Source organism: Arachis hypogaea, chromosome 15 (genome assembly GCF_003086295.3).
Source record: "Arachis hypogaea cultivar Tifrunner chromosome 15, arahy.Tifrunner.gnm2.J5K5, whole genome shotgun sequence".
NCBI lineage: Eukaryota > Viridiplantae > Streptophyta > Magnoliopsida > Fabales > Fabaceae > Arachis > Arachis hypogaea.
This window is the reverse complement of record NC_092050.1, coordinates 131,670,656-131,688,582: the sequence shown is the minus strand read 5'-3', so window position 1 is coordinate 131,688,582 and position 17,927 is coordinate 131,670,656. Positions and strand designations below refer to the sequence as shown.

The window sequence follows — 17,927 nt, the reverse complement described above, 5'->3', positions numbered from 1 at the left end:
TATTTAGTACTTTTTTTTGGCACTTCCTCTTAGTTAAAAATATAATCATTATAATTTTTTAGTTATTATTGCTAGGGGTGTTTATAGATGGAATATGGCTGAAATTTCGATCCAATCCGCACTAAACTCATTAGATCAAATTTGATATTCGTACTTTTTATGTTTGGATCAGATATCAAATATATCCATAAAATAAAAATATTAAAAAATTTTATTTTTATAAAAAAAGTCAATATTTTTTTTGTTTACTTTTTAAACATATTTACTTCTATCTTATTAGAGTGTGGATCCGATTCGATCCAATCCGATCATATCCTCAAATTACAGATTCGGTTTATTCCTTGGACCGTTTAAGGAATAAACCGGTGTGAACCGGTAAGAACCGGTGCAAACCGGTCTGCTTGAAAAATTTTTTAAAATGTCTCCACAAGGTCTCGAACCAATAACCTTGGAACAAGAGCAACCTCTACTTGCCACTTAGCCAGTGCACTTCTAAGCATTATATTTGACAAATACTAATTATATAGTATACATAAATATCTAATTTAATTTAATTTTTGTTTTTTCTATTTTTAAAATTAATTATATTTTAATTATATACCATTATTAATATAAATATAAATTTCACTAAAAATTTATTAATTTACTTAATCTATTTTATTGCTAGTATTGTGATTAAAGTTATTTGTTTTGATGTTAGTGTTAAAATCTACTGATATTATAGTTAGATGATAGGCTTTAATTTGTGAATTAATTATTTTTTATTGTGTCAAAATAAGATACTATTGTAGTATTAAAATTTTATGATTTTTTATATTAGTTATTTTTAGAAGTTGAGACTTGATTCTTCATAAAATGTTAGTGAAGATATGCATTTCAAATTTTAATTTTAAGTTTTTAACTATTTTATATTTTATATTTATGTGAGATCGGTTTTATCAGTTCAACCAGTGATTTATCGGTTGAACCAATAAACCAGTGAACCAGTAGCTTGACCGGTTCGATCACTGGTTCGGTTCTAACAACTATGTTTCAATCTAATTTCAAAAATTTCGATTTACTCAATTTAGTCTCCCAACTTAATAGTTATTACTCACATTGGTTCCTAATCTTATTTTTGTCACTGTCTCACAAAATCGTTAACGACATGCTGAGATGGACTAACGACTGTTACATTATACATTCTAGCGACTGTTTGATGTGACAATTGAAATTTTTTCACCTTATTTTTTTTTCAATTAAACACTTAAAATCCTAATATGAGTCACGGATACCTAAGTTAAAAAATCAAACTAAGTAAATTAAAACTTTAAAAATCAGATTAAAGCTCGAATATAACTTCAAAACAGAACTTTAACTTATGTAGTGATTAATTTAAATGAGAATCAAATAAATCAAAATTCAACATAATTTTTATCAATATTTTCAAATTTAAAATTTCTATACCAAAATTAACTAGGATTTTTCTTTAAATTAAAAATTTAATGAAATAGTGACTTTAATTATCTTAACTAATGTCCTAATTAATTACTTTTATGTTTTAAAAAAATTGTATATGAGAAGAAAATAATTAATTTGTCTACTTTAATAAATAGTTATTTTACTAAAATGAAAAAAACTATTTTTTTAGAATTTTTTAAGAACTAATTAATATTATATATATTTTGTTACACTACATTTAGTTATAAAAATTTTATTTATTTCTAATGCTTATATTAAAAATAAAAAAAAATTTAAATTAGTGAATCTTAATATATAATATAATAATAATAATATAGTAATTATTTTATATATTATACGAATATAAATTAATTATTTTTTTTATTTATAAAAATTTTAAGAGCTTGTTTTATATATATATATTTTGATAAATGTGATATATTTTTTTATGTAAATAATATTTTTAAAAAAATCTAATAATTAATTTATTATTTTTTTTATTTTAGTCCAAATTAAATATTTTTTATTGTTTCTAGAAAGAAATTTTTTTGAGTAATTTAATAATATGTGACGAGGAACACCGAATAAATTATATAAAAACTAATTAAAATACAACATGAAAACATCTTTAAAAAAAAGATGTTTTAGACGTTTTTACCTGAATGGTCTCCTTTAAAAAATGGATGATAATCGGCAATAAATAACTAAGTTAATTTTGTTTTTACTTTTTAATTCATTTTTGTTCCTTTTCATCACCCTGTATTCCTCTCACCACCAACAATATCACAGCCCGTGGTTGCCGAGCACCATTACTGACCAGTGACCACCATCGGCGAAAATTTTAAATGTAGGAACATCGAAAGGAAAGATGACAGATCTGTAACAAAAAGAAAATTGTCTTATTCAAATTTATTTAAAAATACATTTACGACTTTTAGATATTATAAATAAGAGTCAATTCTATTTTATCGGTATCTATGTAATAAGAGATCAATTCTATTTTTATCCTTATCTATGTTTCGGGTGTTCAGTCACACAAGAAAAGTCATATCTAGCAACTCCAAACACAAACCGACATCCAGTGAGAAAAACAGAGGGAAAATGGATTCAGTCTTAAATTACATAAACCCCACCGCAATAATCGGAATACTTTCTCTAATAGTCTTGCTCTATATACTTCTCTTTCGTCCCTTCAAACGTGGTGGTAACCTCAAAGAACCTCCCATGGCAGCTGGTGCGTGGCCTATACTGGGTCACCTTCCATTGTTGCGCGGTTCACAGCCACTCCACTTGACTTTAGGCACCATGGCTGATAAATACGGACCTCTTTTCACCATCAAGTTCGGCGCTACAAAGACCATAGTACTCAGCAACTGGGAAATGGCCAAAGAGTGTTTCACCATAAACGACATGGCCGTTTCGTCTCGCCCCAAAACCGTTGCAATTGAGAACCTTTCTTACAACTTCGCCGTTTTCGGTTTAGGACCGTACGGTCCATACTGGCGCGAGCTTCGCAAGATCGCAACGTTAGAGCTACTCTCGAACCGCCAAATAGAGCTACTAGGCCACGTTCGCGTCTCTGAAGTTCAAGCTTCCATTAACGAGCTCTATAGTCTTTGGTCCAGAAAGAAAAACAAGGAGTCTTATAATTCTGATGATGACGGTTATGTGTCGGTGGAGATGAAAGAATGGTTTTCGCAACTGACCTTCAACACGGTTCTTAGAATGATTGCTGGAAAGAGATACTTTGGTGGTGCTACCACGGATGCTGTGTCGGCGGCCGGCGGCGAGGAAAAGGCGAAGAAGTGTTTAAAATTAATCGAAGATTTTATGCATCTTTTGGGGTTATTTACTGTGGGAGACGCTATTCCTGCGCTCAGGTGGATGGATTTGGGAGGCCATGAGAGAGCCATGAAAAGAACTGCTAAGGAATTGGACAGTGTTTTGAATGAATGGTTAGAGGAGCATAGAAGAAGTTTCGGTGAAAAGGCTACCAGTGAACGTGACTTCATGGATGTTATGATTTCCATTATCGGAAAAAAAAAGATTCATGGGTTTGATGCTGATACTATAATTAAAGCCACAACAATGGTATGAGTTTATTTTTAAGTTGTGTACGATTTTATTAGGAGTTAATAATCAACTAATAAAAGTTCAATATATTTAAAAATTAAAAATGTACTTTAAAAATCTAAAAATACGTCCTTAAAATTGGATAAAATATATTTTTTCAAAGTTTGTTAAAAATTTTATAAATATTCTTAAATTTTATTTTGTTTTAATTTTGTCAAAAAAATTTCGATTTGTATCAAATATACTCTTAACGGATAATTTTTTAAAAAATTTAGCACTAATTATCAACAATTTTATAAGAATAACCATCAACCCAAATAAATCAGAGATAATTATCATGTATTATTAATGGATTAGTCCTATTTTTTTTCAAAAATTAACTGTCTGGAGTTTATTTGATACGAATAAAAAATATTTGGGACAAAATTAAAAAAAAATTAAAAATATTTTTAAAATTTTTCACAAACTTTAAGGACAAAAACCATAATTTATTCTTCAAAATTTTATGTTAACTTCAATACTATGGCTTATTGTTATTGTTTGTCACTTTGTCTATGATTTATTTAAAAAATGTTATATGGATATAAAAAATTAGTCAACAAATTAGTTATTATATATTTGTATATAAATACATGTATTATTTAATTTATTTTTAATATGTATTTTATATTTTAGTATATATTTATATTAATAATTTATTTTGGTGGCTAATTTTTTTCCGTATGTATAGCATAGTTGATATTTATTGTTTATTCTATTGCTGGTTGCTTATAGTATAGCTTACATACAACTCTAGTCAAACATATGTCAAAAGTTAGTTTTATTTTTATTCTAGTGTTATTTCTTACTTTCATTTTTCTAAATTAGAAAATAAGTAAAGGAAATGATCAACATATTGAAATTTGCGAATCAGTACAAAGTTGTGTAATTCAATTAAAAACGAGTAAACTAATTTGACTATTATTGGTTTTATACCATTTGACTAAGTGTCCTGTTTTTCAGAACAATCATGTTGAGAAAATTAATTAATTATACTAGCACTTTTTTTCTGATTAATTTGGTAAACCTTTTTTTGCAGGCAATGATCGTGGGAGGAACTGATACAACTGGTGTTACTCTTACATGGGCACTAAGTTTGTTATTAAGAAATCCTCGTACACTAAAAAAAGTAAAAGAAGAACTGGATAGTCAAATTGGAAAAGAGAGATGCATAACGGAGTCAGATTTAAACAAATTAGTGTATCTTCAAGCCATAGTGAAAGAGACACTAAGATTATATCCAGCAGGTCCTCTTGGAGGACCACGTGAATTCACAGAGAGTTGCACTTTAGGTGGATTTTATGTTAAAAAAGGATCTCGACTAATTACAAATATATGGAAGATTCAAACTGATCCTAGTATTTGGTCAGATCCCTTGGAATTCAAGCCAGAGAGGTTCCTCACAACTCACAGAGACACAGACCTTAAGGGTCAGCATTTCGAGCTTTTGCCATTTGGAAGTGGTAGAAGGATGTGTCCTGGAATGTCGTTTGCACTTCAAATGGTTCACTTTGCTCTGGCCAGGTTCTTGCACTCGTTTGAGATTTTGAAACCATCTTCTGATGAAGCAATTGATATGACTGGTATCCTTGGACTGTCTTATGCTAAAGCTACTCCAATTGAGATTCTCATCAAGCCATGTTTGGCTCAAGCTTGTTATGAAACCACGTAATCTTTAGTACTTAGTAGTATATGTCGGTGTTCGTGTGCTACAACCATATGAAGCTATGAAGTATAGTGCAGAAGATTTGATTTGGAATTCCAGACAAGTTATAGCCTACACCTTAGCTTGTGAAGTTGGATGATGATCTATTGAAATATCTTAGTGTGGTTAGTGGTCTAATAAGTAGTAAGTGCTTTTGGTTATGCTTGTTAAATTTTGGCTTGACTTTATACTGAGTTAATATGATTGTACTCTTATCATATTACTACTATACTCCACTTTGATGAGTATTAATATACAAAAGTATAGCTATCGATAAAATTTCTTTTGCAATTGCTGTTGAATAAATGGTAATTAGCCAAGTAACTTCTCACTACATAGCTGTTTATCACTTTATTGCATTGTTCAATGCTAACAAGTTAGCAACATAGGATTAAAACCCTTCATATAGGCTATAACATGATGGTACCAAAATAATGGAAATTACATTCCTCAATCATCATTTCAAGTTACAAGATTAGCAGCTGCAGAATTTATAAGTTCTACTAATTGTGGGTTTGAAAAATTTATCTGTTCTATATAACATTTTGGAGGTGAATTTACAAACCAAAATCAGTGTTGTTAAGATATAGTACTAGTTTAAGAGGAATCACCAGTGTTGATATTGGCATTAGGTTCCTTATTTAAAAAGATTGAGACATACTGCACGATGGACAACCAAATAGAATATAAAGTTGATAAAATTACAGAACAATTAGTAAGGCATGCAAATTTTAACTGTAAACTAATGGATTTTAACCTGGTCTGTACATAGTGTTTTCCATTTACTAGCCAATGGTTGAGGACAGTATCATCCTGCATACATGAGTCATATGTTAGCTAAATCTGAATGCAATTTAGCTAAATTTTACACACACTTCTTATTTTTCAAAGAAACAGCACCTTATGCACTTACTAGCTCGTATCTTCATAAGTCCTAACCATAACTGTAGTGTTCTCTTCCAAGTTACAGAAGTAAAGGAAATTGGTTCATATAAATGAATTTGAACTTACAATTGTCTCAATTAATCAACACTGCATAAAAGGAATGGCCTGTATTTGAAAATTGAAATTTTACAAAGGAACACGACATAGAAGAAAAAAAATATAAATAAAAAACTTACAAAAGTGTAAATTAAATTGTTCTTTTGTTGCTTGCTTAAGTAAATAAATTGAAAATATAATTATACAAAATTGGGGATTTCTTTTAAATAAATAAATTAAATTCCATATTTATATGTGTTCATACCCTGACTCATCGCTTAGCCAAGCCCAAACGAATAAGGCCGAATCGATAGATATTTACCCGGATCGACACTTACCCGACCTCATAACTTCTACAATCTGAATCATTAACTAGCTCTTACAATCTTTTCTATTTATTTAGAAAGGAGATCTCAATAACCTCCCTATCAAAACGGAGTAACCAACCATCACTAAAGGTGGGACTACTCAAAAGGTAGTTATTGACACTACGATAATGACGAGCAAGATCAGTAGTTGCTTATTTATATTTAGTTTCATATACTTATGAGTATGTTATTTATGTTTATTTATGTTTAGTTTCATGTATGCTGACTTCATTATGTGTATGACTTTGTCAGTTTGCTTATTCAGATTTTCACAATTTCATGTTTGGATGGCACATCATACATTGAATGATAAATATAATGAAATTAGTTTCATGTACTCAAGAGAATCACAAACATAATGAAATTAACTTTACTCAAGAGAATCACAACTATATAGAGAAACACGAAACATAAAGGAGGAACAATAAAAACTTGATCACAAGGACGACATGGACTAAAATAAAGACAACACAAATACAAAAGGAGCAACAGAAACAAAACCAACAACATCATGACAGCTATGCATCACATCCGGCCGTGGAGCCTCGTTGAGGCCAATTCCGATGAGCGTGTTCTGGCTGTCTGCAGAGGCCACAACAGTCGAACTGTCATAAGGTGGCCAAAGTCCATCTAGAATAGGCGGCGAAAATTCCATCCGGTATACACTAAACACCTTACTTATGCTATAAACTTCATGAACGTATGTAACCCAATTCAATCAGGACTGAGCACAGTATGAGATCGCATGGCAGCACGGGTAATGGAGAGCCTGAAAGTACCCGCAGTCACACATGCAATCCCTGAGGGAAACCCGATATTTACCGAGCGAGAAGTTACTGGTAGGGGTCATCTTAGCCACAGTATACTCAGATTGATGCCTATCAAACAGAGTGACAGTAAAACATCTCGAATCTCTCAAGTTGCACTCTATTGCCTTCACCAAAGCTTGGCAAAACTGGTGCCCAGTTCCCAATTGTGCCTCTGCCGTCTGTCCTCGAATGACAAGAAGTTCTACAAGCCTTCTGTATGTGGACTTCACCAATGCAGTGATCGACAGATTTTGTGTGCCCTTCAATACATGATTAACGCACTCGGATATGTTCGTCGTCATGTGGCCGAACCATCTGCCTCCATCCTGGTGTTGGGTCCACTTATCGTACCCCATTCTGTTCGTCCAATCACACATGGTCGAATTCTCAGTCCTCATAATATCAAACCAATAGTCAAATTCTGCCTCAGTGTTGGCATAAGCTGCATTCATAAGTAGCAATCTCGTATCCTGACCCTTGAAACTGAGGGCGAAATTAGCTGCAACGTGATGAATGCAAAACGCTCTATATGCATAAGGTGGTAGCCAACCACTGTCAGGTGCCTCCAGTGTAACCTTAATGTCATTGTGCCTGTCAGAGATCACCAGAATACCTTCTTGTGGGATCACATGTTGACGCAAGTTGGATAAGAAAAAATCCCAGGGCTCCGCATTCTCGCCTTCCACAAGTGCAAAGACAATGGGCAAGATATTCAAGTTACCATCTTGTGCGATAGCCAGAAGCAAAGTGCCGCCGTACTTCCCACACAAATGAGTCTCGTCGATGCTGACTAGTGGCTTGCAATGTCTAAATACCTCAATGCATGGAGAAAATATCCAAAAAAGACGATGAAAGTACACTGTAGACTCATCAACCTGATCACCGACACGTACCGGAGAAGTCTTCAATAGCGCCACGGTTCCATCCATCGTGGATTGCACACCAAGGATCCAACGGGGCAACTCGGCATACGACTCTTCCCAATCCCCGTAGATTTGTGCAGTTGCCTTCTGTTTTGCCATCCACACCTTCCTGTAACTAGGCTTGAATCCGTAGGTTGCCTCAATAGCTTCTTGCAACACGTTTATCGTAACCGCTGCATTGGCTCTAACCAACGAAAAGATCCTTGCACAAATGACATAATGATCGAGCTATCGGTGATCGCTCAAAATCGATGTGGCCAAGCAAGTGTGAGATCCGTTGTACCTTCTAACCTCCCAAGTCCTCTTTCGCTGCCGAAGTGTGATGCGAATCATCCACGTGCAACCTTTTCCCGAACTCCTTGCATCTCCCATGATATTTCAGATGATCTGACTCTATCACCCGGTACTCAACTCTACGACGGATGCTATAATCCTTTATGCTCAATACAACTTCCTCCTTAGTCTGGAAAGATTGGCCAATCTAAAATTCCCTAGAAGGATTTTTCTTGTGTGATCCTTGACCTTCAAAGGTAGGATCTATGTCTGGTTGCTAACCGATGGCTTCCATGTTCAGCGTTGAGAAATGTGGAGGGTGTTGTTGTGACCCAAAACTGGATGACCCTTGATGTGTAGGTAAGTTTTGAGGAGTATCCTCATCACTGTCCCCCACGATGTGAGCTGGCTCACCGTCTGAATCATCCTTTCGCATCGCATTTTCAACCTGATCCGGTTGACCGTCACCTAAAATACCCGGAATCATACGGGGTGACCTAGCTATCCCAGCTACAATAGATGGAGGATCAGCCAACAGACAACCAAGTGCAACGACATGCATCGAAGTAGAAGCACCCCCACTGTCGTCAATTGAGGATTCGGCGTTGATGCCTCGTAACTATCGACACCATCTTCCAACTTGGCATACAGCTCGTGTATTTTCACTTCCGAAAAACTGCGCTGACAATAAAATAAAACCTGCATATCTTCGTCCGGTCCTATCACAAATGTTTCATACTGCACACCAGTTGACACAACCACAATCGGAATCTTGTAGAACACCTTCTTCACCCACTTCGCTCCACACAACCACGCCTTTTGTAATATACTCGTCTTTAGTTCTGAAAAAATATTTGTTGGCCGGATAAAAACACTCACCGATTCTCTATCAGTGAACTTAACACCGTGCCTTTTTTTTTTATTTTTCCAGAGCAATGAATTAGAACAAAAAAACTCTCCTCACTATTCATTTGTAAATCTGTGAAAATGACTCTCTACCATCACACCACTTCCTCCTGCTTGGTATTTATAGGCGTTTTTGTATATGCATAAACCACTATATCCCTCTCGCGGTTTATGCATTGTTGGACTTCGAAAAGAAACTGCTGGAATGAGTGTCGCAGTTTCTTTTTTATTTTATTTAAACGTAAACAGCTATACCCCTCTAACGATTTACATGTATTAACAATCCAAAATCCCTTATCACGATTTTTATAATAATATAAAAGTTTCATTTGCGTATACAATATTTAAATATTATAATTTGATAAATTAAAATGCAAATGATTTATGCTGATAATTTACCCTAAAAAAAATCCAATGTTAGTCCCAAAACAATTGGTACCAACAAATCAGCCGCCTATAGCACCCACGGACACTCACTCTCACAGTCTCACACATAGCCGAAAATTTCGACCGTTGCCGCTCCTTCACTTCCATTCACAAATTCACAATTTGTGATCACCAAAATTCAAATTCAAACACACACACATCAACATCCGAATCTTTGCTCTCTCTCTCTCTCTCTCTCAGATGTGTGCTTGTTGTTCTCCGATACGCTACTTAAACTGGGGTAACGTCTTCAACATGATGGTTAACATGACGTGCAACCAGCAAAACCATCGCAACTTGAAGGCTGTTGCCGAATCTCCCGGGTATTAACCAAAACTTTCACCTTTAAGGGTTTCCGAGTCTCAAAGCAATTGCAAAATTTCTTTTATTTCTCTAAAAGAAAAGATCGATTTTTGGTTAGATGAAAGGAGTTCTAACATTTGAAGAGAAGAAATTGTTCTTGGAGGCAGAGCAAGCGGATTTGATGCTGGGTTACAAGAACAGAGAGGCTTTTACAAATGAATTTTGTGTTATGTTCTCATTCTCTCTTTCATGATTTGGTTGATCAAGTTCCTATCATAACTTCACCATTTCTGTTTGTGGAAATTAAAAGAAAGTGGCGTTTTTTTCCTTTATCTGAATGATCAGGGTCTTCTTTTCCTCTCCCCTGTTCTTGGTCTTAGATCTTGCATTTAATTTTCTAACCCAGTTGGGATTATTTGCAATTTTTGCACTGGAGCATAGTTAAAGTTGGTACCTTTTGTTTTGATATCTTCTGAGTATAATATTCAAATTTTGAGAAATTTTCTGATGATGAGGTTTGCTCCCTCAATTCAGAAATGGATGCACAAAACAGATTCTTCCCCCCCCCCCTTCTCCTTTTGAGGCTGAAATAAAAGAAATGGAAATAGAAATAAGTTCTGCAAGTTGCTGTTGGAACTGTAACCAAGTTTAATTTGATTGCTTGTTTCGGGTTATATGCACTCATTCGAGGCGCAGCTGATTCTGATTGGTTATTGGGTTTAGGGTCTCATCTCGCTGCCAAAGAAGAAAGAAGTTTATAGCATTGTCTTTAGAGCCAGTGGATTGGTACTGTCAGCCAGTAGCAAATGGAGTATGGACCACAACAGTTGAGAATTCCTCTGGAGCTTACACTCCTTGCATGGTTAATTCCTTGGTGATTCTTATAGCTCAGTTCTTTTGCATTTTTATTTTTGTTTTTTTTTTCCTCGAACTCCATTTCCGGTAGTTATTTGGTTCTGTTATGGGATAGTATTCTCGTTGTTGCTAACGGATCAACTGTAACTGGTCAACTGTTTTGGATGAGAAGTACAAGCAGATTAAATTGGAAGTCTAATTTTTCAATCCAACTAAAATCAAATTGTAATAGTGACATAGTGTCTTCGTATGGTATTTGTTGCGTGCTGAATTAATTCATATATATTAGAAGTATGTTGGTGGTACTTGCATTAATATAAGGCATAAATATAAACGATCTTGTCTTATCATCATAACAAAAATTAAAAAAAAAAAAAAAACTTCTTGAGTTATCATTTTTCTCATTCCTGTCAAATAACTATGCTCACTATTATACTGGCAGCATTATGTTCTATAAGCACCATCAAGATAGTTCCAGACTTCGAAGAAAATTTTATCAATTCCACTATTGCATTATTAAGGGAGAAGCATCATGTAGTTTTGATCATTGGGGTTCAGCTTTGTACAGATCTCTGTAAAATTAGCCCAGAAACACTTGACCAAGTTCGAAAGGTAATTTTACACATCTCTTATATGTCGTCAAGTTTTTAGTTATCCCAACTCGACCTCAAAACCTATTATGATATATAAATAAAGTAAACTTTTCTACCATAGACTTAGCAGCAGAATATTCTACGCTGCAATATCAACTTATTTATAATGCATTAGGAGTCATGTTGGTATTTGCGAATTATAATCTATGTGTATTCTTGAACAAGTGTTGGGAAATTTAATGAAGTTATTTTGTAACTGCTTTGTATAATTTGACATTTATTTTTGGTAATTTTCGTTTTATTTAAATAGTATTTGGCTTTTCTTAGAAGCTATTATTATGCTATCTTTAAATTTTTTCAAAGACTAGCTTCCAATTTCTAGAAGCATGTGCAAGTAAAGCTTGTTTTCTGTAAGTAATGGATACTTATGCAGAGGCATGTAAAAAAGGGTCATATATGTAATTTATGATGTAAAAGTTTCCCTCTGATATCGTCGTGTGGAAAACACCTTCAAGCTTGATTCGGGCCAGTCATTGTTTTGAACTACTGTTACAGAATTGCGCAGATGTTTTGGTCAGAACTCTTAGGGATCTAGCACACAGTCCTTGTTCACCAGAAAATGATATTGCTGGCATCATAGACCCCATTTCTCCATATCAGATTGCTTAAACTTTTGTGAGTGTGAGCGAAGGTGATGACGATGCTAGCGACTCTATGAATGACATAGTTGCCCAGGTTAGTTGTGCATATACGGGGTGTTATAGCATGCCACTATTATTTTGCTTTTCTACTATGATTGGGTTATTTATTTAGTTATTGTTTTCTGCATGGTTCTTCGTATGTCAAGATTCAATCCGGCCATGACTGTCGGTTAGGGAAATCTTCCCAAGCAAGTTTGGGAAATCGATATTAAAGAAAATAGAAACACATAAATTTTCCAAATAGAAACAAATAGGAGGGAGGTCGGCTACGGGTGCAGTCGTGAGAAAGAGGGGGCAGGGCGGCGAACAAGGGTGCCAATCGACCAAATATTTAGGCTGGTTATGAGAACGGAAAAAGACAAAACACAAATAACATAGACATAAAAATTAGTATTTTTGTATTTTATTTGGTGATAAAGTAGAACAAATTATAAAAGTTGAATTTATTCTCATATTTTTTTTTATTAAAAAATTTAAGAAGAAAAATATAATAATAAAAAATATAATTATAAAAAATTAATAAGAATAATAAAAAAAGAAAAATAAATTATTTATTGTCAGTATCTCTATGTCTTTTCTGTTAGGATGGAGCAAAATATACTTAGTGTTTCTGTACATAAGTTATATATAATTTCATATAATTATTCAACTAAAATGTATTACAAATTAAAATATAATTTATTATTTTAAAAATTTGAATTTATTTATTTTTAAAAAAGATATAGATTTTTATATTAGAGTTGTATTTATTGTTTTTATTTTTATATTTGTTTTAGTTGTTATATTTTATCTTTTCATGTGGTGTTTTTCGATTACAAAATAATTAAAAGAAAAAAGTTAAAAAAAATAAATGAAAATGAAAAACAGTAAAAATATAATATAAAATTAATTCATAATTTTATAATTATGATATATTTAAATGTACATAGTAAGGTGTGCTAAATTTAGATAGACTTGGAGAAATTTTTAATAATTAGTACGAGGGATTAAGAAATAAAGAGTAATAAGAATATTATGCACTATGTATATAAGTAGACTAAATAATTAGTAGTAAGAATCTTAATATGTATAAATGGTTGAATTTGAATATTTATAAATGAGTTTTTTTATAATAATTATTATGCCATGTTTAATATGTGTTTATTGCATTTAATTAATACTTTTTTATTCTATTGGATAATAATATATAAGTTTTTTTATTTTTTTAAAAAAATTTATTTAAGAATGATTGGTTGATTCTATTTTTTGCTAAGTCATTAAAATTGCTAACGTAGTATTATTAGCAAAAAAAAAAAAAAAACTTAAAGTCATTGTAAAAAAAGTTGATATCAACTTTTATATACTATAAATAGATCTATAGATAGATTTCATCACCTTGAATTTTGCTCCTTATTTTGTTTTCATTAGAGGAATGCTAGAGATAGGTTTGTATATGGTTAAGGCTACTTAAAAAATTAAACTTATTTTTAACTAATAAAAAATTTGCTTTAGGATCATTAATCATGGTGATTTATATGATAAAACTAGTTATTAATCAATTAGCAAATTTTAAAACTGATTTTTAACTGATTATAAAAATAAAAATCGATTTTAAAAAAATAAACCGTTGTTGCACTGAAAAATTGATTTTTGTAAAAAAAAATATCTAATTTTTTAACAAATTTTTTAAATAGAATTTTTAATCAAAAAATTGATTTTTTTTAAAAAACTAATATTTTTAAATTATATAAAATTGATTTTAACTTATAAATTAATGTTTGAGACTTCAAAATATTAATTTTACTTTTGACAATATCTACCTTTTAAAATTCTAAAGATAAATTATCATTAGGACTATTTTTATTCCGGTCAAAGAATATATTATAACAAAATAATATCTTAAATTTTCATTAAAGAATAAATAGTTCTAGGATATAACAAGTAATAAGGTAAAAATATAGAAATACTAATAAAAGTAAGTAGTTAAGTCATACCAAATTATTTGAAATAATATTCATTCATTAAGTCTAATACTTAAAATGTTTAGAATAAAAAAAAAAACATAGGCAATCATTATTTAAATTTTTTAGTCATTTTTAAACGCAATTGAAGGTGGACCCATTAAATAAGTAATGTCTTTTAAAAAATTATATCTGCGTAAAAAAATAATATTCAGTGCTTGTTTGATATATTATTATACAATCTTTTGAAGTTCATAAAATTTAATGATGGTTGTACAAAAATACAAATATATATACAAGAGTCTAACTAAATTAGAGTCTTTTAATAGAATTCAAATTATAGATTGCAACTAATTATCATCTTAATTAATTAAAAAATCTATAAAATAAATATTTATAATCAATAAATTATTATATAATATATTTAATCTATAATAACAAAAAAAAATCAATTTAAGAGACAAATTTAATATTCAATTTATCTTATTCGTCTTTTTTAATCTCCTCTAAATTCTCAGGTATAAGAGAAAAGAAAAAGTCTCCTTTCAACCAATCTTCAATATATACAATAGTTTCTATCACAGTGAAAGTCAATGAATTATCATATGAATCAATAATTTTTCCTCCTATACTAAAAGCAAACTTGGAAGTTACGGTTGAAATTTGTATAGCCAATACGTCATGTGCCATATTTGAAAGGACAAAAAAAATCCATTCGAGTTTATCTTCCACCATTCTACAATATCCAAAGATTTATCATTCGATTCACAATCTTCATTTAAAATAACAATCAAGGTCAAATTTAGCATTGGATTTGTGTTCACTTGATTAGTGGTACAACCACCCCAATATCATAAATATCTTTAGTCTTATCACTTACACCAATTGAAGAAGGGTATCATCTTATTTCCTTCATCTACATCTTGATATAAATTGTAGAGTGAATGAAGACAAGACAATTTTGTCTTTAATTCACCACTCCGCTTCCACACCAAAAGAATCAACTAGACACCACTCGACATAATCCAATTTATGACAAGGATCTAGAACTACAGCAATTAACAGTAACATATTAATTGTTTTTGGATTTTTTTCATACTTGTTATAATCTTACTTACTATCAGACTTATGCTCAAATTAGTATCATGAAGATATTGTTGAATCCTACAAATTACTGGTGACATAAGAGGATTTAGAAATGCAAAGAGTAAAATCAAAAAACATTTTCAGAAATGACAAGACAGACTTGGCATACTCTTCTCCCTTTGTTTAATTTTTCAACAAATTTTTTGTCTTGCCTCTCTAACAATTCGAATGCTTTCTAATGCTTCAAGGCTGCTACTAACATTAAGTATTTAGAGTTCTATTGCATTTCAATATAGAGGCAAACAAGACTTTTATGTAAAAATTTCTCTTATGCAATACATACCTTGAACCTAGTTGATTTTGAATTTGAAGATCTGACATACTTCACAAGTATCTCGAATTTTGGTGACTGAATCATTGATCTCCTTTAGTCCATCATTCACAATCAGATTTAAAATATGTGCACAGCACCGCATATGAAGACACTCGCCCTTCAATGATTCTGTCATTAAAATTTAAGATACTTATAAAGTATGTCACATCTTTAAATTCGAAACTAACTAGGTTCAAGGTATGTATTGCATATGAGGATATTCCACATAAAAGTCTTGTTTGTCTAGATATTGAAACAAGATAGAACTCTACATACTTGATGTTAGTAGCAGTCTTGAAGCATTAGCATCCAAATTGTTAGAGATGTAAAACAAAAAGTTTGTTGAAGAATTAAACAAAGGAAAATGAGTACCTTCAATATAAGATTGCGATTATGCCAAATTTGTCTTACCATTTCTGGAAATGTTTTACGATTCTACTCTTCGCCTGGGTACTCTTATATCACCAGTATTTGTACAGATGTTTTCTCTTGGAAGAATGGATCGACAATATCTTCATGATGAGGATTTGAGCATAAGTCTAATGGCGAGTAAGATGAAAGCGAAATATGAAAAGTATTGGAAAAATCCAAAAACAATTAATATGTTGATAATGGCTGTAGTTCTAGATGCTTGTTGTAAATTGAATTAAGTTAAATGGTGTGTAGTTGATATTTTTGGTGTAAACTTGAGTGGTGAATTAAAAATAAAATTGTATTTCATTCACTCTACAATTTATATCAAGGTGTAGAGGAAGGAAATTAAGATGATACTCTCTTCCAATCGGGTGCTAGTGATAAAACTAAAGATATCTATGATATGGGGTTATACTGCCAATCGTTATTTGAATGAAGATTGTGAGTAGATGATAAACTTTTGGATATTTTAGGGTAGTGAAAGACAAATTTGAATTGTTTTTTTGTCTTTGTAAATATGACATGAAACATATTGGCTATACCAGTTTAACAGTAATTTTTTAGTCTACTTTTGGTATGGAAGGAAAAATTATTGATTCATATCATAGCTCATTAACACCCAAGTGGTAGAAGACTTATATGTACTAAAGATGGGCTTAAAGAAGACTTTTTTTTTTTTTCTGTTGCTCCTGAGAATTTCAAAGAATTTAAAAAGGTCGAACAAAATAAATTGAATATTAAATTTGTCTCTTAAGCTGATTTTTTTTGTTATAATAAATTAAATATATCATATGATAATTTATTGATTCTAAATATTTATTTTATAGTTTTTTTCTGTTAGTTAAAGATAATAATTAATTGTTATCCAAAGTTAGAATTCTGTTGAGAGATTATAATTTAGTTAGCTTAGTTCTCACATGCTATGTTTCTATGTTGTATTTTTATGCAATCATCATTAAATTTTATATACCAAACAAGTGTCTAAATATTAATTTTTTATGCAAATATGCTTTTTTCAGAGGACATTATTTATTCAGTGCATCCAATTTCAATTGCATTTCAGGATGACTAAAAAGTTTAGATAATGATTGTTTATGTTTTTTTTTTTTTGTTATACTCATACACTCTAGATATTAGATTTAATGGATGAATATTTCAAATAACTTGGTAAGACCTGCCTAATTATTTTTATTTCTATTTCTGTTTTTGTATCTTGTTACTTATTATATCCTAGAACTATTTGGTTTTTAATGGAAAAATTAATATCTTATTTTATTACAGTATATTGTTTGACAATAATAAAAATAGTCTCAATGATAATTTGTCTTCAAACTTTTAAGAGGTAGATATTGTCAAAGATATAAGTTAAAATTTATTTTAAATAATTAAAAAAAATAGTTTTGCTCATATTCTAACTCAATAAATAAAGTCAGGCCCAATAAGATAAAAAGATCCACCAAGAAGGGTGGCCTTAACGACACGCCCGACTTTTTTAAAGAAGTTGAATACTGACAAAAAAGCTCAGCTCTATCTGTCCAAAGCAAGTAACGGTCTCTATTTATCTCTCCTACTATCTCTATCTCCCCTAAAAGATAGATCCCAACAAAGATAAAGGGAATGGCCATCTACCAATAAAGGTGGAACTACTCCAGCAAAAGTGATTAACGCTCTACTATAAATACACAGACACTCCTCAAGTATAATTTACGTTCTAATATA

The 17,927-nt window shown here is 31.4% G+C and overlaps 2 protein-coding genes and 1 long non-coding RNA gene across 3 annotated transcripts; 2 read left to right on the top strand and 1 right to left on the bottom strand.

Annotated features, from left to right (window-relative positions):
* The first annotated feature begins 2,216 nt into the window (after positions 1 to 2,216).
* On the top strand, positions 2,217 to 5,536 carry LOC112750718 (cytochrome P450 82A3). The gene is made up of 2 exons (XM_025799536.2): positions 2,217 to 3,531; positions 4,592 to 5,536. Exons 1-2 carry the CDS (start codon positions 2,455 to 2,457, stop codon positions 5,222 to 5,224), a joined length of 1,710 nt encoding a protein of 569 aa, XP_025655321.1. The 5' UTR covers positions 2,217 to 2,454; the 3' UTR covers positions 5,225 to 5,536.
* Positions 5,537 to 7,324: 1,788 nt separating this feature from the next.
* LOC112748926 (uncharacterized) lies at positions 7,325 to 8,710 on the bottom strand. Its single transcript, XM_025797180.1, has 2 exons — positions 8,622 to 8,710; positions 7,325 to 8,522 (listed from the first exon to the last, which is right to left on the bottom strand). The coding sequence occupies exons 1-2, from the start codon at positions 8,708 to 8,710 to the stop codon at positions 7,325 to 7,327; spliced, it is 1,287 nt and encodes a 428-aa protein (XP_025652965.1).
* Positions 8,711 to 9,963: 1,253 nt separating this feature from the next.
* LOC140179542 (uncharacterized) lies at positions 9,964 to 12,478 on the top strand. The gene is made up of 4 exons (XR_011873052.1): positions 9,964 to 10,266; positions 10,970 to 11,120; positions 11,544 to 11,713; positions 12,250 to 12,478. It is a non-coding gene; the product is annotated as an uncharacterized lncRNA (long non-coding RNA).
* Positions 12,479 to 17,927: the final 5,449 nt, after the last annotated feature.

Bases quoted from the DNA above. Each gene is read 5' to 3' on its own strand.
- LOC112750718 (XM_025799536.2), top strand. From the start codon at position 2,455: ATGTTTCGGGTGTTCAGTCACACAAGAAAAGTCATATCTAGCAACTCC. The intron at 3,532-4,591 runs GTATGAGTTTAT...CTTTTTTTGCAG, and splicing joins TAATTAAAGCCACAACAATG to GCAATGATCGTGGGAGGAAC.
- LOC112748926 (XM_025797180.1), bottom strand. From the start codon at position 8,710: ATGGGAGATGCAAGGAGTTCGGGAAAAGGTTGCACGTGGATGATTCGC. The intron at 8,523-8,621 runs GTACAACGGATC...TTCGTTGGTTAG, and splicing joins AGGACTTGGGAGGTTAGAAG to AGCCAATGCAGCGGTTACGA.